The sequence below is a fragment of the Clupea harengus genome, chromosome 26 (genome assembly GCF_900700415.2).
Source record: "Clupea harengus chromosome 26, Ch_v2.0.2, whole genome shotgun sequence".
NCBI classification, from domain to species: domain Eukaryota; kingdom Metazoa; phylum Chordata; class Actinopteri; order Clupeiformes; family Clupeidae; genus Clupea; species Clupea harengus.
In genome coordinates, this window is record NC_045177.1 from 1899584 (window position 1) to 1924583 (window position 25000).

Below are 25000 nucleotides of genomic sequence, written 5' to 3' on the forward strand. Positions count from 1 at the left end.
CACACACACACACACACACAACTTAGAATATTAGGTGCCACCTAGTCTGCATATGTACAAGAGCATGTTTAGACCAGAAGTGATAAGAAGGGTCGAACTGTGCTTTTTCCGACCTTGCAAAACTTCCATCCTTCCCTCGGACGTCAGAAATCCACCATCTCTGCTGAACGCTAAACTTCTGTCTATATAAACCTTGTGCGATGTGTTTATCATTGCTTCACTTTCAGCCTTGTGCTGGGGGTGAGCCCGATTGCAATTGTTGTTTGTCTAATAAATATACTTATATGCAGCTCCGGAGTCCTGAGGTAACTCCTCCCACAGTCTTGAGTCTTTTAAAGGAACCTAGTTCCTCCCACATTCTTGTGTGTGGCTGTTCCTGTGGCCAATTAGAATTAGCTCTGTCTTTGAACTTTTACTCAATCAGAACTTGTTGCGTGTTTGGTACCACTCCCATATCCTGGGGTAGTCGTGGCAAAGTCAATTCATCTTGTTTACAACCGGGAGGTCCGCTTCTCAGCAGGCAGGCTTTTTTAAGTGAGACCATTTATACTTCATCATGAGTTAATCCATGTTCACCAAATACAACAACATTACCAAAATTTAACCTGATGGGTGCTTTTTCAATTAGTTACTATTCCTACTGTTTAAGCTGATGGATGCTTTTTCAATGAGTCACTTATTGTCAAACCTGATGGATGCTTTTTCAATGAGTTACCAACTGTTAAACCTGATGGATGCTTTTTCAATGAGTTACCAACTGTTTAAACTGATGGATGCTTTGTGTGTGTGTGAGTGTGTGTTTTCAGTTCAAACTGATGTGCATCGGATGGTTTATTTGTTTTGCAGGTGATCGTTCACATACTCATCCGACCTCATCCGACTTCTCCACCTCATCAAACCTCGACAGACTTCCCAACCTCATCAGACTTCCCCACCTCATCAGACCTCGACAGACTTCCCAACCTCATCAGACTTCCCCACCTCATCAGACCTCGACAGACTTCCCAACCTCATCAGACTTCCCCACCTCATCCGACCTCATCAGACTTCTCCACCTCATCCGACCTCATCAGACTTCTCCACCTCATCAGACCTCTACAGACTTCCCCACCTCATCAGACCTTGACAGACTTCCCTACCGTATCTGTCTCCTCAGTTCCTGTATGTCTTGAGTTTAGTTTAGTTTCAGTTTAGTTCATTCAGTTTCTTCAGCTGAAGTCTTGGTTATTGCCCTTGTGGAATGAGACCTTAAACACTATTACACTTTGAAATACAGATACAAAATAGAGTAGAATTTTTGTCATTATTAAATATAAATAATAATAAAAAAAATGTTTTAAAAAGAGTTTAATTGTTATTGATGTAAACCAATAGGACAGTACAATAAAGGCTTTAAGTAAACAGTCTAATGTCTTTGATGTGGGTATGTGTCCAACTAAATTATCTCTCCCCCACCCATTGGTAATAAAAAGTAAATGCTGAATTTGTATCTATGTAAAGCATGGGGTGTTTCATTCAGCATTCATCTAGGCGCCCTGTAAACAGCCTGAGCGAATCAGCATGCATCTAGGTGCCCTGTAAACAGCCTGAGCCTATCAGCATTCATCTAGGCGCCCTGTTAACAGCCTGAGCCTATCAGCATTCATCTAGGCGCCCTGTAAACAGCCTGAGCGAATCAGCATTCATCTAGGTGCCCTGTAAACAGCCTGAGCGAATCAGTTGCTCTGAACACCACCCTTGCCTAGAGGTAGGCCATTGGTCAACTGTCATTGGATGACTGGATGAAGATCTGATCTCATTGGTGATTTTCAGACATTTCTAAGGGGTGAAGTGAAAATAAGGTTTATAAATGACAGAATTTGTAATAAGGTAATGCTTGATTGTACTGGTAAAATGACAAATATTAGTCATTAGAAGTCATTAATAATGAAAGCAGTAAAAGTCACGCTAGACCCAGATCACGCTTAGTCTTAGTCAAACAAATAAATACAAAGGCAAACGAAACAGCGTGTCAATACCTTCAGTATAGCTTGTCAATACCTTCAGTATAGCGTGTCAATACCTTCAGCGAACAGGCATGCTACTCGGAAGCGTTTGGTGAACTGTAAAAGCTGTTGACAAACAGTAAACTTAGATACGAATGGTCATATAGCTGCACACTAACAGTGGAAATGAAACAAGAGCACATACCTTTCAGCTGCAATATATGTAATCTGGCAACCCAGAGACCTCGACCATCCTACCTGGTGAGCCTCTTAAATAGGAACGGCACTGGGGGCGTGGCAGAGCAGGACAGACCGTTACAATTAGATAGCTACGTTTAAATCAATATTCATAATGCAATGCTAAGTGGTTGATCTTGAAATTGTGATACATTTATTTTTGATATAAAACATTAGATTGGAGATCGTCTGGTTATTTATGCACATAAATAGCACGTAATAGCCTATGATTTTTTTATTTATTTTTTTATGTGAAGCACATTGTTGTGCATGTATGTGAAGCACATTGAATGACCACGGTGTATGAATTGTGCTATATAAATAAAATTGCCTTGCCTTGCCTATGATACATATGCTACGGTTACTTACCTTTGCTAAATGTCAAAACTTTTGTTAGCCTACTGATTGACATAATTCGCCAGTTAACGTTTACCTACACGCTTATGTTACTCATCGTAACGTTGATCCTGCATATCAATCCATGCATATTTGTTATCCATTATAAATTGCAAACTGAAGTTGCAAATACATAACACATTAGCCTACTATCCTTTTTTATGTACACGACTTCAATGAATCTAGCTAGCTGTGCCATTAACAACTTTGATTTTAATGCATTACGCTGTAAGTGACGAAGAGAGAGTAGAATGGCAGGCAGGCAGCGATTTATGACGTTACATCCGTCAGTTTACGAGTGAAGAAAAGGCTGCAAATGGAGTAGAGGGAATGTAAAAAATACAATATGAAGACAGGTGAGTGTACAAAGTAATGTCCGCAAATAGCCTCTCTCACAATTGTGTTGCTTGGCAACGTTTGACGCCAAGTATCGATGAACAAAATCGGAAAAAACGATAGCATACACAATTTGGTGTCCTCGTGTTAGTCTATGTTGGTTATATTAGACCTACCAAGATGACGGGTAAGTTGATGTTCTTCTTACCACCTATCGCTAGATAACCAAACTTCGCGTTAATACCAATTATTGTTATACTTCTAGGATAGATGACATTTGTTGGAGTAGTCATTTTCACATGAGTTTGCAGCGTGTGAAGTCGAGAAATGTTCAGTCTGACTTCTTGCCAGTAGCAAATGTTGTTTCACAATGATCAATTTGGGGTCATGTCCTCCTCACCATTGATATTAATGATATTGTCTCGTCATTAAGTGTTTGTTAGGTCCGTCTTTATGCTTATGCCACTATTATGTATTGTATTTCTGACTCGGTTCAACTTGCCATTGAGAACCTGCAACTTTCATTTAATGCTCTGAAAAACTCAATCTTAAACTAATAGACTAGCTATAGTCAACATATGTAGATAGCTATCTAGCTGGAAATGAATGCCGTTTCCTAGAGCTAGAATACTCATTACATATACATATATCCACTGCAAATTGATCTAACTTTGTGAGAGTCACTAGATATAAATGTCTTGGCATCTTGCTTGATGAAAACTACTATTTACCTACTATTTTTCTTATGTAGAAGACGTAAATTAATCTAGCTAGCTGCCGTTAATAACTTTGATATTACACTACTACGCTGTAAGTGACGACGAGAGAGCAGAATGTCAGGCAGCGATTTCTAACGTTACATTCGTCAGTTTACGAGTGAACAAATGAAGTATGAATGGAAAAAATAAAACAAAAAGACAGGTGAGTGCACAAAGTAATGTGCGGAAATAGCCTCTCTCACAACCGTGTTTCTTGGCAACGCTTGACGCCAAGAATGAATGAACAAAATCGGAGGGGGAAAACGATAGCACACACAATTTGGTGTCCTCGTGTTATCTTGCTTAATTAGGCCTACCAAGATGATGTGAGTTGATGTTCTCCTAACCACCTATCGCTAGAAACAAATCCAGTTTCCCTATAAATAGTAGAGGGATTATTGAAACATTTGATGTGTGAGTGTGTGTGTGTGAGTGTGTGTGCACTCTCAACTGCCCCAACTTCCTGGACTGATCTTCAACACACTCTAAAAATCAATTCTCACCTTTCCTATGGACAATTCAAAGTTGATTTTGGTTGGGCAGCTTATAAAAACGTAATTCCGACTTCTTTAACATGTTGGTAGTCTGTTTGTAGTTGGTAGGCTGTTTACACATACACACTCTCACACACACGCACACACACACACACATACCCTGCACACAGAGAGAGAGAGAGAGAGAGAGAGAGAGAGAGAGACACTATGTGTAGTTGGTAGTGTAACTCCTAGTCTGATGGGCTGTTTACACACACAGAGAGAGAGAGAGAGAGAGAGAGAGGGAGGAAGAGAGAGAGGGTGGGAAGAGAGAGAGGGAGGAAGAGAGAGAGAGGAAGAGAGAGAGAAGGAGGAAGAGAGAGAGAGAGGAAGAGAGAGAGAGGAAGAGAGAGAGAAGGAGGAAGAGAGAGAGAGAGGAAGAGAGAGAGAGAAACACTATGTGTAGTTGGTAGTGTAACTCCTAGTCTGATGGGCTGTTTACACACAGAGAGAGAGAGAGAGAGAGAGAGAGAGAGAGGGAGGAAGAGAGAGAGAGGAAGAGAGAGAGAGAGAGAGAGGAAGAGAGAGAGAGAGAGAGAGAGAAACACTACGTGTAGTTGGTAGTGTAACTCCTAGTCTGATGGGCTGTTTACACACAGAGAGAGAGAGAGAGAGGGAGGAAGAGAGAGAGAGAAGGAGGAAGAGAGAGAGAGAGGGGAGAAACACTATGTGTAGTTGGGAGTCTCTCAACTGTGTAACTCCCAGTCAGATGTTTCAACATTAAGTGGGTGACAACCCCCCCCCCCCCCCCCCGCACACACACACACACACATTGCTGGCGGCCTTGCCCGTCTGACATTGCTATTCTGAGCCACACACACACACACACACTCATTGCTGCTGGCCTTAAACACACACAAACACTCATTGCTGGTGGCCTTACACACACACACACACTCTTCCTTAAGAATGAACATGGCTTCCCTTTTCAGCGGTGTCACATCTTTGGCTCCTCCTTCTCTACTGGGGTGTGAGCAGTGTGGACCTGTCTGTGGACCTGCCGTCCTCATCCTCAGGTATATCCTGTGTGTGTGTGTGTGTGTGTGTGTGTGTGTGTGTGTGTGTGTGTGTGTGTGTGTGTGTGTGTGTGTGTGTGTGTGTGTGTGTGTGTGTGAGAGAGCATTTTAGAGGGGAATAATCATTAGCATATGGTAGCATAATGTTATTGCCCCGTTAATCGTCAGCGTATGGTTGGCATGTGACACTGGTGTGTGAGTGTGGGGTATGTATGTATGTCATTTCCCTACACATTTGTCTGTGCGTTCGTAAGTGTGTTTACCTGCATGGGTCAAGTCACTGCGAGAACTTATTATGAGTGTGAGTCATTGCATGTCATTGAGAGTGAGTCGTCGACAGTGAGTCATTGTTTAATTGAGCGTGAGTCATCGTTTAATTGAGAGAATCATTGTATGTCATTGCGAGTGAGTCATTGTTTCATTGAGAGAGTCATTGTATGTCATTGAGAGTGAGTCATTCTATGTCATTGCGAGTGAGTCATTGTGATGTCATCGCATTCTAGTTTCTGTCCGCCTTGTCGCCCCTGATGGTCCCCTGTTGGCCGTGGCAGGACGACACCTGGTTCTGCCGTGCTCTCTCTCTCCACGCACCGACGTGCAGAACATGACTGTGGTGTGGTTCAGACCTGGACACGACACCCAGACCCACGTCCACATGTACCGAGGCGGCGCGGACCGGAGCGAGGACCAGTCGCAGTCCTACCGGGGACGAGCAGCCTTTTTTCCAGACGGGATCAGTTCGGGGAACGTGTCGCTGAGACTTGACGACGTGAAGCTTTCGGACGCGGGAGTGTACCAGTGCACTGTGGATGCAGGAGGGGGGAACTACGACAACAAAGAAATGGAGGTCCAAGTCAGAGGTGAGATGCGTAGTTTTAAAGGCGTAGTGCTTGATTCTGAATTGGATTAGAGTCAAATTCTTCTCAATTCTCCACACGTTCCTCTGGCTGTGCGTCTGGTGGTGAGTGCGTGTTGTTCCTTCCTGGTTCATCGAAAACAAAATGCATAGTGCATTATAGATTTTAACTCAACACACTGGCCAATTAGAACATTGAGCTGTGATCAAAATAGGTGCAGTCCACGATTGTAATCCACGATTGCTCCTCACAGTCCTGTAGCTGTCTGTCAGCTGGATGTCTGTGTGATTGTGCACTCCAAAAAAAAAAAATGTCTGTCCTGGCTCTGGACTGTGGACCGAGACAAAAACAGTTCCAGCCAATCAACACGTTGCTTCAGAAACACGGAAGGGAGGAGTGTAATGTGATTGGCTGCTGATTGGAGCTTAAATGTCAACAACTTTTTGCCGGAATTGCGGGCTCCACCTTTAAAATGTGCTATATCCAAGTGTAGCGGCTAAGCCTAGACTAGCCTAGGGGTGACAGTGGTACAGGAGGTAAAGAAGTCGTTTAGTAATCAGAAGGTTGCTAGTTCGATTCCCTGTCGAAGTGTCCTTGAGCAAGGCACTGAACCCCTAATTGCTCCTGATGTGCAGTGTAAAATGTGTATACATTGTAAGTCGCACATATGTAAGTCGCTTTGGATAAAAGCGTCTGCTAAATGACTAAATGTAAATGTAAGCCTAGACTGGAAGCCACTGAGGGCTGCATAGACAGGTATCTGATTGAGGCGCTTGACGTCAGTGAAGTAAGTCCACACCTGTGTTTCTTCACACACACACACACACACACACACACACACACACACACACACACGAGGCGCTTGATGTCAGTGAAGTAAGTCCACACCTGTGTTTCGTGCGTTTGATGGATGGTGTATGACTCACCGTTGATGGTTTTCAGTAAATGCAATAATCCATAACACAGTCCATACATCTCCATTAGGTCAAACATTTCATTAAATACCATTAGCCCAGCACTCTACACCAACACACACACACACACACAAGTAACCCAGCACTCTACTCACACACACACACACAGGTAACCCAGCACTCTATACACACACACACACACACACACACACACACACACACACACACACACAGGGGTCAGCTCACTCTTCCTCTACTGTGTGCAGCTGTAGGCACGGAGCCAACCATCGTCACCGACCGGCGCAGAAACCAACAGCTGGATCTACGGTGCGTCTCCACGGGATGGAGCCCCGAGCCCGTAGTTGATTGGCTGGACAGCGAGGGGCGGAACCTTCCTGCTGAGCCCACGCAGATGCGATTACAGTCGGATGGCTATAGGGTGGAACGCCGCCTCCTGGTGGACAGTAGGAGAAGCGGCGGCGGCGGCTACTACTGCAGAGTCACCCAGATGGGCCTTGTGAAAATGACACGGATGAATCATACAGGTAACCTGGTTAACCCGTCAGATAACAGCTCAGTCTGGTAAGCCTGTTCCATCTTAATCTCTCACACACACACACACACGCACACACACACACACACACACACACACACACACACACACACACACACACACACACACATACACATGTGTCACCATCCTAATCTGGTTTGGGTAACGATAACGTATCACACAGGCTTCTTCCATCCTAATCTGATTTGGGTAACCATAACGTATCACACAGGCTTCTCCCATCCTAAACGTATTTGTGTAACAGTAATGTATCACACAGTCTTCCCCCATCCTAATCTGGTTTATGTAACAGTAACGCTTCGTTCAGACACAGCATATGACCGGGCGTACCGTAACTTCCGGACTATTGAGCGCACCTGAATATAAGCCTCACCCACTGAATTTTTCAAAAATAATTATTTTTAACATAAATAAGCCGCACATGTCTATAAGCCGCAGGTGCCTACCGGTACAAATGAACTTTACACAGGCTAAAATGAATATCAAAAGTAATACAATAGTGATGCATATTATTAGTTGTGCCAGTTACGATAAGTGCACTGTTGCTTTAAGAGAGCACAGTTGCAAGAGTCAATCAGAAGCTAGAACGTTAGATTGAAGACAGATAGATAGAAGAAAGACACTAGTTTGAAACCAGTGAGCTAAAGAACTTGAAAAGACTGGATTTGTATTGTAGTAAACTTTTATTTTCTAAAGTGTTTTGAGTTGTGTTCTGTCTACGCCGGTAGACTGTGGTTATTTTGACATTAGTTAAGTTATTGAGAGATACTGAGAAATCGCGTGGAGCTAAGCATCCATGCGGCTGCATCCATGCTAGCATCCTAGCTCCACAAAGCCACCGTATACAGTCACAGGTATCATAATCCATAAATTAGCCGCGTCATTGTTTAAGCCGCGAGGTTCAAAGCATGGGAAAAAAGTAGCGGCTTATAGTCCGGAAATTACGGTAATTCGCCTCGCTCTCATTGGGATTGAATGGGAGGCGAAATTCCGGCTGTTTGGCCGGCATAGGGAAGAATCCGCCTCTGTAGCCGATTCCAAGTTGGCGATTCTTTAACTTTATGCAAATTAGAACCACCCGAAAGCCAATCAGTTCGGCGTGTGTGTGATTTGGAAGCCTACGTTGTTCAGAGGGGCGGGAGTAATCAGAAAAATCGAACCAAGATGGCAGAGTCTCGGGAGTCTGTTACTGGGAAATATTTTATGTGAATAAAGGTGTCATTAGAACTTTTATACGTCTACATCGACTCGGTTTGTTGTTTATATGCTACACGAATGCTGTCAGGGCAAACAGAATATTGTAGGTGTTAACTGAAGCTCTCGACCATTATTGTTAGCTTGCTGCTAAAACTTTAATAGAAGATCAATTAGAATACATAGTAGCTAGGTAGCTGCTAATAAGTTACATATAAAGATAGCATGCTAATATGAATTATGTGGTGTTTCTGTAGAACATGAGTTGTTGTCAACATAAAAAATTGATTGTTGTTTACTTTGCACATGAACATATTTGGGGCAAATAACCCACTTACTAGCTCTTTAGCTCTTTAGCTTCCTAGCCGTCAGCGCCAGTGCACACACACCAGTGCACACACGCACACACACAAACACACACAGGTGCTGTACGAACGGTATCGCTCTATCTCAACGACTTCTCGCATCCTACTCTGGTTTGTGTAACAGTAACGCTGCGTGAACTCCACCAAGACACACACACACAAGTGCTCACACACAACCACACATGCACGTGTGCACACACAAGCATACACACGCACGCACAGGCACACACACACTCATGTGGCTTGATTGGTAGAGTGAGGTGTGAACTCCACCAAGACACACACACACAAGTGCTCACACACTCGTGCACACACACAACCACACATGCACGTGCGCACACACACACAAATACACACGCACACAAGCACACACACACCCCTAGAGTGAGGTGTGAACACACCTGAGTTTGATTCCCAGACATCCCAGCCTACTGATAAAGATGTTTATATTTTATAAATATACAGTACTTACGTTAAAACTAACTATATATACTTTAAATTAATACAGATGTTTATATACAATTTAAGTCACCTAGGTTAAAACTAACTATATATACTTTAAATAAATACAGATATTTATATATACTTACTTCGGTTAAAACTAATAATAATACATAAAGATGTTTATATATACTTAGGGTTACTTAGGTTAAAACTAATAATAATTATAAATAAAGATGTTTATATATACTTAGGGTTACTTAGGTTAAAACTAATAATAATAATAATAAATAAATATGTTTATATATACTTTGGGTTACTAAGGTTAAAACTAATAATGATAAATAAAGATGTTTATATATATACTTAGGGTTACTTAACTTAAAACTAATAATAATAATAATAATAAATAAAGATGTTTCTATATACTTAGGGTTACTTATGTGAAAACAGTGTGCTAAATAAATAAAGCAGTGAATGTGTCAGTGTCAGATGTGGCCTCTTGTCTTCCAGATGAAGATGAGGATGTCCCAGAGGATTCTCCATACATGGACGCAATACTCCCCGTCGTAGCTGGACTCGTTGTACTGTGCTTTGGGTTTGCTCGGTGGAGATCACACACCCACAGGTAACCCAACACTCTACACACACACACACATACACACACACGCACAGGTAACCCAACACTATATACACACACACACATACACACACACCCACAGGTAACCCAACCCTCTACACACACACATACACACACACACCCACAGATAACCCAACACTCTACACACACACACACATACACACACACCCACAGGTAACCCAACCCTCTACACACACACATACACACACACACCCACAGATAACCCAACACTCTACACACACACACATACACACACACCCACAGGTAACCCAACCCTCTACACACACACACACACACACGCACAGGTAACCCAACACTCTACACACACACACATACACACACACGCACAGGTAACCCAACATTCTACATACACACACAGGTAACCCACACACACACAGGTAACCCAACATATTTATATCTGGACACGACCCGGACACGACCCGTTTTGGGCAGCGTCATATTTGGAGTCAATGCATTATCTCTAATGTTTATCGTGAACTATATCTTTTGTCGCTAATGATTATCGTTAACTATATCTTTTGTATCTAATGATAACTGTTAACTATATCTTTTGTCGCTAATGATTATCGTTAAATATATATTTTGTATCTAATGATAAATGTTAACTATATCTTTTGTCGCTAATGATTATCGTTAACTATATATTTTGTTTTTAATGATTATCGTTAACTATATATTTTGTCTCTTTTTTTGTCATCCAGAAATGTGCCTCCTTCAGACACTGCAGTGATTTACTGGGCCGAAACGTCTGACCCTGTGGGAAGTTCTTTGACCGAAAGCTACACACACGGGTAACCCAACACTCTAAACACACACACACACACACACAGGTAACCCAACACTCCACACACACACACACACACACATACACACACGGGTAACCCAACACTCTACACACACGCACACACAGGTAAACTGTCACTCTACACACACACACACACACACACACACAGGTAGCCCAGCACTGTACACACACACACACAGGTAACCCAGCACTCTACACACACCCACTTACACACACACAGGTAACCAAACATATTTTTATTTGGAGTCAAGATGACCGGTTTTGGGCAGCGTCATATTTGGAGTCATTGCATTTAAAGTGCCTTTAATGATTATCATTAACTATATATTTTGTCTCTAATGATTATCGTTAACTGCATTTTTTGTTTTTAATGATTATCGTTAACTGTATTTTTTGTCTCTAATGATTATCGTTAACTGTATTTTTAGTTTTTAATGATTATCGTTAACTATATATTTTGTCTCTTTTTTGTCGTCCAGAAATGTGCCTCCTCCAGACGCTCCGGTGATTTACGGGGCCGAAACGTCTGACCCTGTGGGAAGTTCTTTGACCGAAAGCTACACACACGGGTAACCCAACACTCTACCCACACACACACACACACACACACACACACACACACACACACACACACACACACACAGGTAACCCAACACTCCACACACACACACACATACACACACGGGTAACCCAACACTCCACACACACACACACACACACACACACACACACATACACACATGGGTAACCCAACACTCTACACACACGCACACACAGGTAAACTTTCACTCTACACACACACACACACACACACACACACACACAGGTAACCCAACACTCCACACACACACACACACACACACACATACACACACGGGTAACCCAACACTCTACACACACGCACACACAGGTAAACTGTCACTCTACACACACACACACACACACAAACACACGCACAGGTAACCCATCACTCTACACACACACACACACACACACAGGTAACACATCACTCTCCACACACACACACACACACACACACACACACACACACACACACACACACACAGGTACACAAACACACAAACGCGCACAGGTAACCCAACACTCCTCACACACACACAGTTAATCCAACGTATTTATATTTGGAGTCAAGATGACCGGTTTTGGGCAGCGTCATATTTGGAGTCATTGCATTTAAAGTGCCAGTAATGATTTTCGTTAACTATATATTTTGTTTTTAATAATTATGGTTAACTGTATTTTTTGTCTCTAATGATTATCGTTAACTATATATTTTGTTTTTAATGATTATGTTAACTATATCTTATGCCTTTAATGATTATCGTTAACTATATATTTTGTCTCTAATGATTATCGTTAACTATATCTTATGCCTTTAATGATTATCGTTAACTATATCTTTTGTCTATAATGATTATCGTTAAATATATCTTTTGTATCTAATGATAACTGTTAACTATATCTTTTGTCGCTAATGATTATCGTTAACTATATATTTTGTCTCTTTTTTTGTCGTCCAGAAATGTGCCTCCTTCAGACACTGCAGTGATTTACAGGGCCGAAACATCTGACCCTGTGGGAAGTTCTTTGACCGAAAGCTACACACACGGGTAACCCAACACTCTACACACACACACACACACACACACACACGGGTAACCCAACACTCTACACACACACACACACACACACACGGGTAACCCAACACTCCACACACACACACACACACACACACACACGGGTAACCCAACACTCTACACACACACACACACACACACACACACACAGGTAACCCAACATTCCACACACACACACACACACACACACACACACACACCACACACACAGACACACATACACACACGGGTAACCCAACACTCTACACACACGCACACACACAGGTAACCTGTCACTCTACACACTGCGGTGCCCCAAGCTGTGTTTGGGTCTCACTTAGTCTGAACATGGGTGATTTCCCTTACCAGGCCTATACAAGGCAGACTTTAGGACCCTGGGGAGGTGTTCTGGGGACTAGGCAGGTCGGGCTTTCCCTAATTGAAAGCTCACCTGTAGATTGTTTGACTAGTTGCTGATCAGTGCCAATCTAGTCAAACAAAAGGGTTCAAAGAGTCAGTAAGAAGGACTGACGAGAGAGAAAGACAGAGAGACAGAGACAGAGACAGAGAGACAGAGAGACAGAGAGACAGAGGGGAAGGTGCCGGTTGCACAGGGTGCATGCCGGAGGGTTTACCCCATTTTCTGTTATGTTTCAATACCTTTGTTGTAAGTTTGAAGCCTTAATAAAGAACGTGCTTTGATAAATTCCTTGGTTGCGTCTTGCTGAGAGCTGGGCTGCGACAACACACACACACACACACACACACACACACACACACAGGTAACCCAACACTCTACACACACACACACACACACACAGGTAACCCAACACTCTACACACACACGGGTAACCCAACACTCCTCACACACACACACACACACACAGGTAACCCAACACTCCTCACACACACACACACACACACACACACACACAGGTAACCCATCACTCTCCACACACACACACACACACACACACACACACACACAGGTACACAAACACACAAACGCGTACAGGTAACCAAACACTCCTCACACACACAGGTAATCCAACGTATTTATATTTGGAGTCAAGATGACCGGTTTTGGGCAGCGTCATATTTGGAGTCATTGCATTTAAAGTGCCTTTAATGATTATCGTTAACTATATCTTATGCCTTTAATGATTATCGTTAACTGTATATTTTGTTTTTAATGATTATCGTTAACTGTATTTTTTGTCTCTTTTTTGTCGTCCAGAAATGTGCCTCCTCCAGACGCTCCGGTGATTTACGGGGCCGAAACGTCTGACCCTGTGGGAAGTTCTTTGACCGAAAGCTACACACACGGGTAACCTCAACACTCTACACACACACACACACACACACCCATACACACACACACACACACACAAACAGGTAACCCAACACTCCACACACATACACGCAGTGTAACCCGGCACTCTACACACACACACACACACACACACACACACAGGTAGCCCAGCACTGTACACACACATACACAGGTAACCCACTTACACACACACACAAACGCGCACAGGTAACCCAACACTCCTCACACACACAGGTAATCCAACGTATTTATATTTGGAGTCAAGATGACCAGTTTTGGACAGCGTCATATTTGGAGTCATTGCATTTAAAGTGCCATTAATGATTATCGTTAACTATATAATTTAGTCTCTAATGATTATAATTAACTATATATTTAGTCTCTAATGATTATCGTTAACTATATATTTTGTTTTTAATGATTATAATTAACTATATATTTAGTCTCTAATGATTATAATTAACTATATATTTAGTCTCTAATGATTATCGTTAACTATATATTTAGTCTCTAATGATTATAATTAACTATATATTTAGTCTCTAATGATTATCGTTAACTATATATTTAGTCTCTAATGATTATCGTTAACTATATATTTTGTTTTTAATGATTATCGTTAACTATATATTTAGTCTCTAATGATTATCGTTAACTATATATTTAGTCTCTAATGATTATAATTAACTATATATTTAGTCTCTAATGATTATCGTTAACTATATATTTTGTCTCTAATGATTATAATTAACTATATATTTTGTTTTTAATGATTATCGTTAACTATATATTTTGTCTCTAATGATTATCGTTAACTATATATTTTGTTTTTAATGATTATCGTTAACTATATATTTTGTCTCTAATGATTGTCGTTAACTGTATATTTTGTCTCTTTTTTGTCGTCCAGAGATGTGCCTCCTCCAGACGCTCCGGTGATTTACAGGGCTGTATCTTCTGACCCTGTGGGAAGTTCTTTGACCGAAAGCTACACACACGGGTAACCCAACACTCTAAACACACACACACACACACACACACACACACACACACACACGGGTAACCCAACACTCTACACACACACAAACATACACACACACACACACACACACACACAGGTAACCCAACACTCTACACACACACACACACACACACGCACACTCACACTCACACTCACTCACGCACACAGGTAACCCAACACTCTACACACACACACACACACACACACACACACAAACACACACGCACACACGGGTAACCCAACACTCTACACACACACGGGTAACCCAACACTACACACACACACACACACACACACACACACACACACACACACACACACAGGTAACCCAACACTCTACACACACACACAGGTAACCCAACACTCTACACACACACACACACACAAACACACACACACACACGGGTAACCCAACACTCTACACACACAAACAGGTAACCCAACACTCCACACACATACACGCAGTGTAACCCGGCACTCTACACACACACACACACACACACACACACAGGTAGCCCAGCACTGTACACACACACACATAGGTAACCCAGCACTCTACACACACCCACTTACACACACACACACACACACACACACTCACACAGGTTACCAAACACTCTATACACACACACACACACACACACACACACACATAGACACACACACAGGTAACCAAACGTATTTATATTTGGAGTCAATAGGACCAGTTTTGGGCACCGTCATATTTGGAGTCATTGCATTTAAAGTGCCATTAATGATTATCGTTAACTATATATTTTGTTTTTAATGATTATCGTTAACTATATAATTTGTCTCTAATGATTATCGTTAACTATATATTTAGTTTTTAATGATTATAATTAACTATATATTTTGTCTCTAATGATTATCGTTAACTATATATTTTGTTTTTAATGATTATCGTTAACTATATATTTTGTCTCTAATGATTATCGTTAACTATATATTTAGTCTCTAATGATTATAATTAACTATATATTTAGTCTCTAATGATTATCGTTAACTATATATTTTGTTTTTAATGATTATCGTTAACTATATATTTTGTCTCTAATGATTATCGTTAACTATATATTTAGTCTAATGATTATAATTAACTATATATTTAGTCTCTAATGATTATCGTTAACTATATATTTAGTCTCTAATGATTATCGTTAACTATATATTTAGTCTCTAATGATTATAATTAACTATATATTTAGTCTCTAATGATTATCGTTAACTACTGTATATCGTTTGTCTCTTTTATTCATCCAGAAATATGCCCCCTCCATACACTCCGGTGATTTACGGGCCCCGGTGGTATGACTGGGATGAAAACTTTTTGGCCTGAATCTAAACAGAAGTGGGCTTGTTTTTCTTTTCTTTTTTCAATGTTGTTGTTATTTTACAGCCCTAATTTGTGGGTTGTTTTGAGTTCACAATGAAGATAAATGAGAATGTGTGATGCATCTGCAGCCTCGTGAATCAGAAAGGCACCCATGGCCTGTGTCCTGAGTCCTGCTTGGCCCCTATTTGATATTTCATTTCTGCGTTTACTGATGGGGTTGTATTGATTTTTCTTTTTGCTCGTTTTGAAAGCAGAATAGCAATAAAGCCTTGGTTAAAAGTAATAGTTCCCGTCATTTCATACTTGAGAATGCTGCAGAAAGTTCCATTGATTTAAAATGGGCGACGGCAAGCAAAATGTCATCTGAAATATAGGCTTTAATTAATCAATGGTGGTCTATCAAGTAACTACAGCTGCCATGAAGCCATTTAATCTATGTTACGCAGCTAACAGTTGACCCCTCGACCTTAGGGGAATCCTACCGTTCTATGGTTTAGTGGTCAAATGTTGGTGCTGGAGCTGTATATTTATTTATATTTATCTAATGCTCCTGATTGGCTTGATCTGCTCAGTCCTGATTGGTAGCAGTGGGATTCTAATGCTCCCGATTGGCTTGATCTGCTCAGTCCTGATTGGTAGTAGTTGGATTCTAATGCTCCTGATTGGCTTGATCTTCTCCGTCCTGATTGGTAGTAGTTGGATTTTAATGTTTCTGATTGGCTTGATAAGCTCAGGCAGGTAAATGGCGAGTGGTGGCCAGTGTGGTGCGGTACTAGAGCTGGAGAAATGACCACCCCTGTAAAGAAGCAACCTACGCTAATTTAACACTAGCTAACTAACACCAACTCACTGGAAAGGTGCCACACCCTGTAACCTGTAAAGAAGCAACCTACGCTAATTTAACACTAGCTAACTAACACCAACTCACTGCCAGGTACTAATGGAGATCCATCATGCTGAACCACACCCTGTAACCTGTAAAGAAACAACCTACGCTAATTTAACACTAGCACACTTGTGTGTGTGTTTATCACTGGTGTGTATTTATTCATCACTGGTGTGTGTGTGTCACTGGTGTATGTGTGTGTATTTATTTATCACTGGTGTGTATTTATGTATCACTGGTGTGTGTGTGTATTCATCACTGGTGTGTGTGTGTGTGTTCATCACTGGTGTGTGTGTGTGTGTGTGTTTATCACTGGTGTGTGTGTGTGTGTATTTATCACTGGTGTGTGTGTGTGTATTTATTACTGGTGTGTGTGTGTTTATCACTGGTGTGTGTGTGTGTGTGTATTTATCACTGGTGTGTGTGTGTGTGTTTATCACTGGTGTGTGTGTGTATTTATCACTGGTGTGTGTGTGTGTGTGTATTTATCACTGGTGTGTGTGTGTGTGTTTATTACTGGTGTGTGTGTGTATTTATCACTGGTGTGTGTGTGTGTATTTATCACTGGTTTGTGTGTGTGTGTGTATTTATCACTGGTGTGTGTGTGTGTGTATTTATCACTGGTGTGTGTGTGTGTGTGTATTTATCACTGGTGTGTGTGTGTGTGTATTTATCACTGGTGTGTGTGTGTGTGTGTAAATGTATCACTGGTGTGTGTGTGTGTGTGTGTGAATGTATCACTGGTGTGTGTGTGCGTGTGTGTATTTATCACTGGTGTGTGTGTGTGTATTTACCACTGGTGTGTGTGTGTGTGTGTGTGTGTGTGTTTATCACTGTTGTGTGTGTGTGTTTATCACTGGTGTGTGTGTGTGTGTTTATCACTGGTGTGTGTGTGTGTGTGTGAATGTATCACTGGTGTGTGTGTGTGTTTATCACTGGTGTGTGTGTGTTTATCACTGGTGTGTGTGTGTGTGTGAATGTATCACTGGTGTGTGTGTGTGTGTGTGTGTATTTACCAATGTGAGGGAATGAATGTAAAAGCCAATGCGACTGCTTATGCATTTTTATTTGAAGAAAAGTAACAGAATGAATAACTGATGTAGTAGGAACATGAATGGATAAATAACTGGCGTAGTAGGAACATGAATGAATGAATAACTGGTGTAGTAGGAACATGAATGAATGGATAACTGGTGTAGGCAGGAACATGAATGAATGAATAACTGTTATCAGTATCTATGTATCCATGTAACCTCTATTGTAGTCTAAGAAAACACAAAATGCAAACCTCTGCGAAAATACACACAGATAGAACACATACAAGGAATGTGTAAACATTAGTGCTGTCAAACGATTAAAATATTTAATCGCGATTAATCGCATTTATGTCATAGTTAACTCAAAATTAATTGCGATTAATCGCAAATTTGTATCTATTCTAAATGTCCCTTCGTTTATTTATTTTTTCCATAATTTAATTTTTATTTTAATGCCCTTATCAACATGGAAAAGTGGATTGGCTTGCTTTATGCAAATGTTTTATTTTATTGAAAACCAACATTGCCAAACAGGGCGGTACAAAATAAAATTATAAAGTGCACATTTCAGGTAAACAAGGACTCAGCCTATAGGGCAGTTAAACCATGGCTTAATATTTTCTTTTTTTCAAGTTTGCTGGGAACATAGCAGTCAGGCCTCTTATTTCAGAAACAATGAACCGTAACAGTTAGGTTACCAATAAAAGGTAAGCCTACTACTTCTTTGCTTTCAGCCAGCTGCCTGTTGACATTTTCAGACAACAGTGAAGCTTGCTTCTTTTGCACAACACAACTTTTAAAAGTAAACTTTCCATTCAGAAGCTTTTTATCATCCATTTAGCCGTATTGCGCTCACCATTCACTCAAACCGTAACGTTAGCCTACTGCACAGTTTGCGAAAAAGAACGTTAATCTAAAAAAAAAAATTAAAATCGCGTTAATCTCGCGATAAAAAAAATTTACGGCGTTAAAATGGGTTTGCGTTAACGCCGTTAATAACGCGTTAAACTGACAGCACTAGTAAACATAGCTAAATAGTCTTCTAGCGTTAGCATTGGGCTAAGACACAAGGTATGTGTAAACATAGCTAAATAGTCTACTAGCGTTAGCATTGGGCTAAGACACAAGGTATGTGTAAACATAGCTAAATAGTCTACTAGCGTTAGCATTGGGCTAAGACACAAGGTATGTGTAAACATAGCTAGATAGTCTGCTAGCTTTAGCATTGGGCTGATACATAAGCTACATAAGTAGCTAGCTACGTTGGCCCCATAGTTCAGGAAAATATGTATGTATGTATGTAGGAAAATATGTATGGTCAAAAAAGAGAGAGGTAATTGAAGCCCTCGCCCCGCGGGAAATATCCATATACTTACATTGCCACCAACCCCACCGACATCCCCGGCCCACCCTTCTAGGCACATGGAGTAAAATGAAATTAAGAAAATTCTTCTTCCTCACCAACATGACAAACATAAGATTAACGGGACTACAAAAATGTAGCAAAATAGGCTGTTCTGCCCTCTGCTTATTCAGGTCAGCAAATGTATATTGCTTGTCTTGTTGTTATGGAAACGAACACAGTATAGTATTGGACTTTTACTTTGACATCATTCAAATGTTCGTATCGTGGGAATGGCAACAGCTGTTATCTAGAAACATAGTTATGCTATGTTATGCTAAACACGTAGTGAGAACAGTACATAGGCTTTACTTATCCACAACGAAGTGCACCTGTTGGTATTACAAAAGGAATAAAATGCTATGAATATCTCAGCCTTCACATAAAATGAAAAAAAAAAACCAGCCTGTGTCACTGATCTGTCTGGTCTTCTGCCTGCATCCTGCCTGCATTTCTGCCGTTCTCATTCTATGCTTATCAATCGGTTTTGCTATCCTTGTTGATTTATTTGATCTGTAGAGGTGTTTATGTTGTTCAATTTCATATATTAATTTAAAGTCGTCCAATTTCAAGTAACCCATTCTTCAACACTATCTGCTACCTTATCTTCAAACCGAAAGTAACGGTAAATCTCCATTGCAACAGCTTTCGAGGGTTTGGGAAATAATTGCTGCTGATTTGCTTATTTCTTATTTACTTGTTTGGTGGAGGCAATCCAGAATTACTGTTGATAAAATTATAATCAGACCCCCCCCCCCCCCCCCCCCCCCCCCCCCCCCCCTTAAAAAAAACCTCTTTGGATCTGCACGATTCACACAAGTCACCCAAACTGACGTGAAAAAAGCGGGAGGCGCCGAAAAGCGCGCTGTTTGCATCCCTGAAAATAACAAATTCCCCAAAAACAAACCAGATATCTACCTGTCCAACAGAAATACAGCAACCATGACAACCATGACATCACTTATCAGTCCCTTCAACTCCCTCAGTTGTCACCATGGTGACCTGCGTTGGATTGAAGAGCTATGTTATAGCTTGTTATGCTAACTGCCACACCACAAACTAATGTCACAAACCAACAACTGCCTGGCTTCCTCACACACACACACACACACACACACACACACACACGCACACACACTTGACTCTCATTCTTCCATGCTGGTGACGTAGTCGTTGGCCATGTTGATGATGTGTGTGACGGAGGACAGGATGAGGGCGTCCATCTTATCGTCCAGCTGAGTCTCGTCTTGGTAGTTCTTCACTGGGAAGATGCTGCTCAAGGAGACACCCAGCTTTTCACTGCACTCCTCCATCTGCAGACAGACACCACACACACACACACACACACACACACACACACACACACACACACACACACACACACACGCACATACACACACACACACAAATACACGCACACACACGTATGTAAATGCTTTTGTTTGGAGCAACAGGCACACAAACATGCCCCCCCCCCCGCCTCACACACGTACATGCAGACAGACAAACCCACACAGACGCACTAACACATCAGGCCGTACCTAACCCAGTATGCCACCCAGCTGCTGGTGCAAACCTTGGTGAGTTCCCGCCTTGACTACTGCAACGCCCTCCTAACGGGCTTGCCGGCTTGCGTGGTGAAACCACTACAGATGATCCAGAACGCGGCAGCGCATCTGGTGTTCAACCAACCAAAGAGGGCACACGTCACCCCGCTACTCATCAAGCTCCACTGGCTGCCTGTAGCTGCTTGCATTAAGTTCAAGTCACTTATGCTTGCCTACAGAGTGCTTGCTGGTTCTGCTCCCACCTACTTAAATGCTCTTGTAAGGGCAAATGTTACACCCAGGATGCTGCGCTCGTCTAGTGAGCGTCGTTTGGCTCTGCCGTCTGTGCAAGCACGGCAATCCAGACTATTCTCTGCCTAGCACCACCAGAGCAAGGGCATCCCTCTCTACCTTTAGGAAGCTTTTGAAGACCCAACTCTTCAGAGAGCACGTCGCTTTGGACAAAAGCGTCTGCTAAATGACTAAATATAAATGTAACACAGACACAGACACAGACGCAGACACACACACACACACACACACACACACACACACACACACACACACTTATTCTAAAAGTAAGATACTCATACACACACACACAGACACTCATACACACACACACATAGAGACACTTATACGCACACACAAACAGACACTCATACACACACACTTATATACAGACACACAGAGATACTCATACACACACATACACAGATACTCATACACACACACACACACAGATACTCATACACACACACACAGACCTTATCTTTGATGGTCTTGCTGGTGTACAACTCTCTCAGGTCCTCTCTCACCAGTGAGCTGGCTTTGTCAACCATCGTCATGACAACAGCTTGGGGTATATCTGCAACATTTCAAGCACAGTTCAGAACCTCCAGCCTGCCCCACCTAGAGAGATCAGTCATCAACCTGCCCCATAGAGAGAGATCAGTCATCAGCCTCCCCCCCCTCTCTCTCTCTCTCCCCCCCCCCCCCCCCCCCCCCTCTCTCTCTCTCTGTCTCTTAATTTAGTTCTCTAATTTTCTGATTCATGTTCATGGGCACATTAATGTAATCAGTCTGAGATCCATCACCCCTTCCTTCCTCTCTCTCTCTCTATCAGTCTGAGATCAATTACCCCTCTCTCTCTCTATCAGTCTGAGATCAATTACCCCTCTCTCCCTCTCTCTCTCTATCAGTCTGAGATCAATTACCCCTCTCTCCCTCTCTCTCTCTATCAGTCTGAGATGAATTACCCCTCTCCCTCTCTCTCTCTCTCTATCAGTCTGAGATCAATTACCCCTCTCCCCCTCTCTCTCTTTATCAGTCTGAGATCACTACCCTCTCCCCCTCTCTCTCTCTTTATCAGTCTGAGATCACTTACCCCTCTCTCTCTCTCTCTCCCTCTCTCTCTCCCTCTCTCTCTCTATCAGTCTAAGATCACTTACCCTGTGCTCTCTCTCTCTCTCCTTCTCTCTCTCTCAGTCTAAGATCACTTACCCCTCTCCCTCTCTCTCTTTATCAGTCTGAGATCACTTACCTCTCTCTCTCCCTCTCTCTCTCTCTCTATCAGTCTAAGATCACTTACCTCTCTCTCTCTTTCCCTCTCTCTCTATCAGTCTAAGATCACTTACCCCTCTCCCTCCCTCTCTCTCCCTCTCCCCCTCTCTCTCTCCCTCTCTCTCCCTCTCTCTATCAGTCTAAGATCACTTACCTCTATCGCTCTCCCTCTCTCTCTCTATCAGTCTAAGATCACTTACCCTGTGCTCTCTCTCTCTCTCCCTCTCTCTATCAGTCTAAGATCACTTACCCTGGGCTCTCTCTCTCTCTCTCTATCCATGATCACTTACCCCTCTCTCTCCCTCTCTCTCTCTCCCTCTCTCGCTCTCTCTCAGTCTAAGATCACTTACCCCCCCTCTCTCTCTCTCTCTTTCTCTCTCAGTCTAAGATCACTTACCTCCCTCTCTCCCTCTCTCTCTCCCCCTCTCTCTCTCTCTCAGTCTAAGATCACTTACCTCCCTTTCTCTCTCTCTATCAGTCTAAGATCACTTACCCCCCCCCCCCTCTCTCTCTATCAGTCTAAGATCACTTACCCTGTGCTCTCTCTCTCCCCCTCTCTCTCTCTCTCCCTCTCTCTATCAGTCTAAGATCACTTACCCCTCTCTCCCTCTCTCTCTCTCCCTCTCTCACTCTCTCTCTCTCTCTCTCTTTCTCTCAGTCTAAGATCACTTACCCCGCGCTCTCTCTCTCACTGTCTTCATCTTAGTGATGACGCTGTCGTCCATGTTGGAGATGGCGTCAGCTGAGACCACCATGACCAGACAGTGAGCCTGATCACTCAGACTAGGCTTGCTGTGATAGTAGGCCCCCTCGTCAAACAGGGGAGACACAGGATTAAACTGAGAGAGAGAGAGAGAGAGAGAGAGAGAGGGAGAGGGAAAGAGAGGGAGAGGGAGAGAGAGAGAGAGAGAGACAGAGAGAGGGAGAGGGAGCGAACATTATCGGTGACCATGCCATTTTCAATAACGTTAATCAGGTCTCTCCGTCAACAATGGAATGCATCCTGAAAATACATCAGGTTCAAATGAAACAACTTTATCTGTACTGTATTTTCATTTTTTTTTTTTTACTGTAATTGTAACCTGTACTGGATACAGAATTTAACGTTTGTCTGATATTTGCTGAGCTTACAGTGTTATGCACACTACTGTAGTAGCATGAAAACTGGGACATGTTTTGTTGTTGATTCTCCATGTTGACATGTTGACTGATTTGGGTATATGGAGAGAAATACATTATATTTTCATCAGTCTGCAGCATTGGTCTTGTGTAGTGTTTGGTGAAATTATTGTATATTTGCATTTTCTCTGTGTTCACTTAAACTACTCTAATCACTGAGAAGTAGAATTGCTAAAAGTGTTTTAGGTTTGCAACAGCAGTGTGTAAATGGTCCAAACAGAATTAAGTCATAGTGTGTGTTTCATATGGTAACAAAATATGGTACACACATTCATTTTATGCAGTTTTTTCTCTATCCATGTTTGCAGGGATGGATTAAGTACAGATATCTTAACAGAAAATTACGTTGGAAGAAGACTATTACTTGAGTAAGTATCTGATATTTACTGTACTTAAGTATTAAAATAAATGTTCTGACATTAAATATACTTAAGCATTGAAAGTAAATAAAAAAAACATTAAAAGTATTGAAAGTAAAAGTATAAGTAAAGGCTGTTAGTAAAAAAAGAATGATGACGTTTATTCTTTTCAAGCTAGGGTAGGCCATTCTGGAGAAACCATGAAGAGGAACATAGATGTTGAATGTATGCAGCTGACAGAAACCCTGCCCTCTTCTGTCAGACACCTCCAAAGCATCTCATCTCCAACCCTAACCCTAACCCTGCCATCTTCTGTCAGAGCCCTCCAAAGCATCTCATCTCCAACCCTAACCCTAACCCAGCCATCTTCTGTCAGACCCCTCCAAAGCATCTCATCTCCAACCCTAACCCTAACCCTGCCCTCTTCTGTCAGACCCCTCCAAAGCATCTCATCTCCAACCCTAACCCTAACCCAGCCATCTTCTGTCAGACCCCTCCAAAGCTACATCTCATCTCCAACCCTAACCCTAACCCAGCCCTCTTCTGTCAGAGCCCTCCAAAGCATCTCATCTCCAACCCTAACCCTAACCCAGCCATCTTCTGTCAGACA

The 25000-nt window shown here is 42.1% G+C and overlaps 3 protein-coding genes across 5 annotated transcripts in view; 2 read left to right on the forward strand and 1 right to left on the reverse strand.

The window, feature by feature from the left end:
• LOC116219709 (butyrophilin-like protein 2) overlaps positions 1-1302 on the forward strand; it is a 3136-nt gene extending 1834 nt beyond the window's left edge. Inside the window, exon 3 of the mRNA XM_031563446.2 lies at positions 847-1302. The gene's annotated coding sequence lies outside the window, so the exon portion shown is untranslated. The remainder of the gene's footprint in view (positions 1-846) is intronic.
• Positions 1303-2844: 1542 nt separating this feature from the next.
• On the forward strand, positions 2845-16700 carry LOC105892769 (butyrophilin subfamily 1 member A1-like). Of its 3 annotated transcripts, XM_031563730.2 has the most exons (11): positions 2845-2974; positions 5178-5261; positions 5765-6121; positions 7299-7577; positions 10120-10234; positions 10969-11058; positions 11552-11641; positions 12614-12703; positions 13947-14036; positions 14953-15042; positions 16345-16700. In XM_031563730.2, the coding sequence occupies exons 1-11, from the start codon at positions 2965-2967 to the stop codon at positions 16418-16420; spliced, it is 1371 nt and encodes a 456-aa protein (XP_031419590.2). In that variant the 5' UTR covers positions 2845-2964; the 3' UTR covers positions 16421-16700. The 3 variants fall into 3 exon arrangements, with proteins under 3 accessions (XP_031419590.2, XP_042559840.1, XP_031419591.2); XM_042703906.1 differs by lacking the exon at positions 12614-12703; XM_031563731.2 differs by lacking the exons at positions 13947-14036; positions 14953-15042.
• Positions 16701-20520: 3820 nt separating this feature from the next.
• Positions 20521-25000, reverse strand: part of LOC105892759 — a 15127-nt gene continuing 10647 nt past the window's right edge. The window contains exons 12-14 of the mRNA XM_031563700.2: positions 23526-23691; positions 22057-22157; positions 20521-21055 (exon numbers count right to left, since the gene is read on the reverse strand). Coding sequence (XP_031419560.1) covers positions 20888-21055; positions 22057-22157; positions 23526-23691 — 435 coding nt within the window. The 3' untranslated portion in view covers positions 20521-20887. The remainder of the gene's footprint in view (positions 21056-22056; positions 22158-23525; positions 23692-25000) is intronic.

Bases quoted from the DNA above. Each gene is read 5' to 3' on its own strand.
- LOC105892769 (XM_031563730.2), top strand. The intron at 10,235-10,968 runs GTAACCCAACAC...TTTGTCATCCAG, and splicing joins TGGAGATCACACACCCACAG to AAATGTGCCTCCTTCAGACA. The intron at 11,642-12,613 runs GTAACCCAACAC...TTTGTCGTCCAG, and splicing joins ACCGAAAGCTACACACACGG to AAATGTGCCTCCTTCAGACA.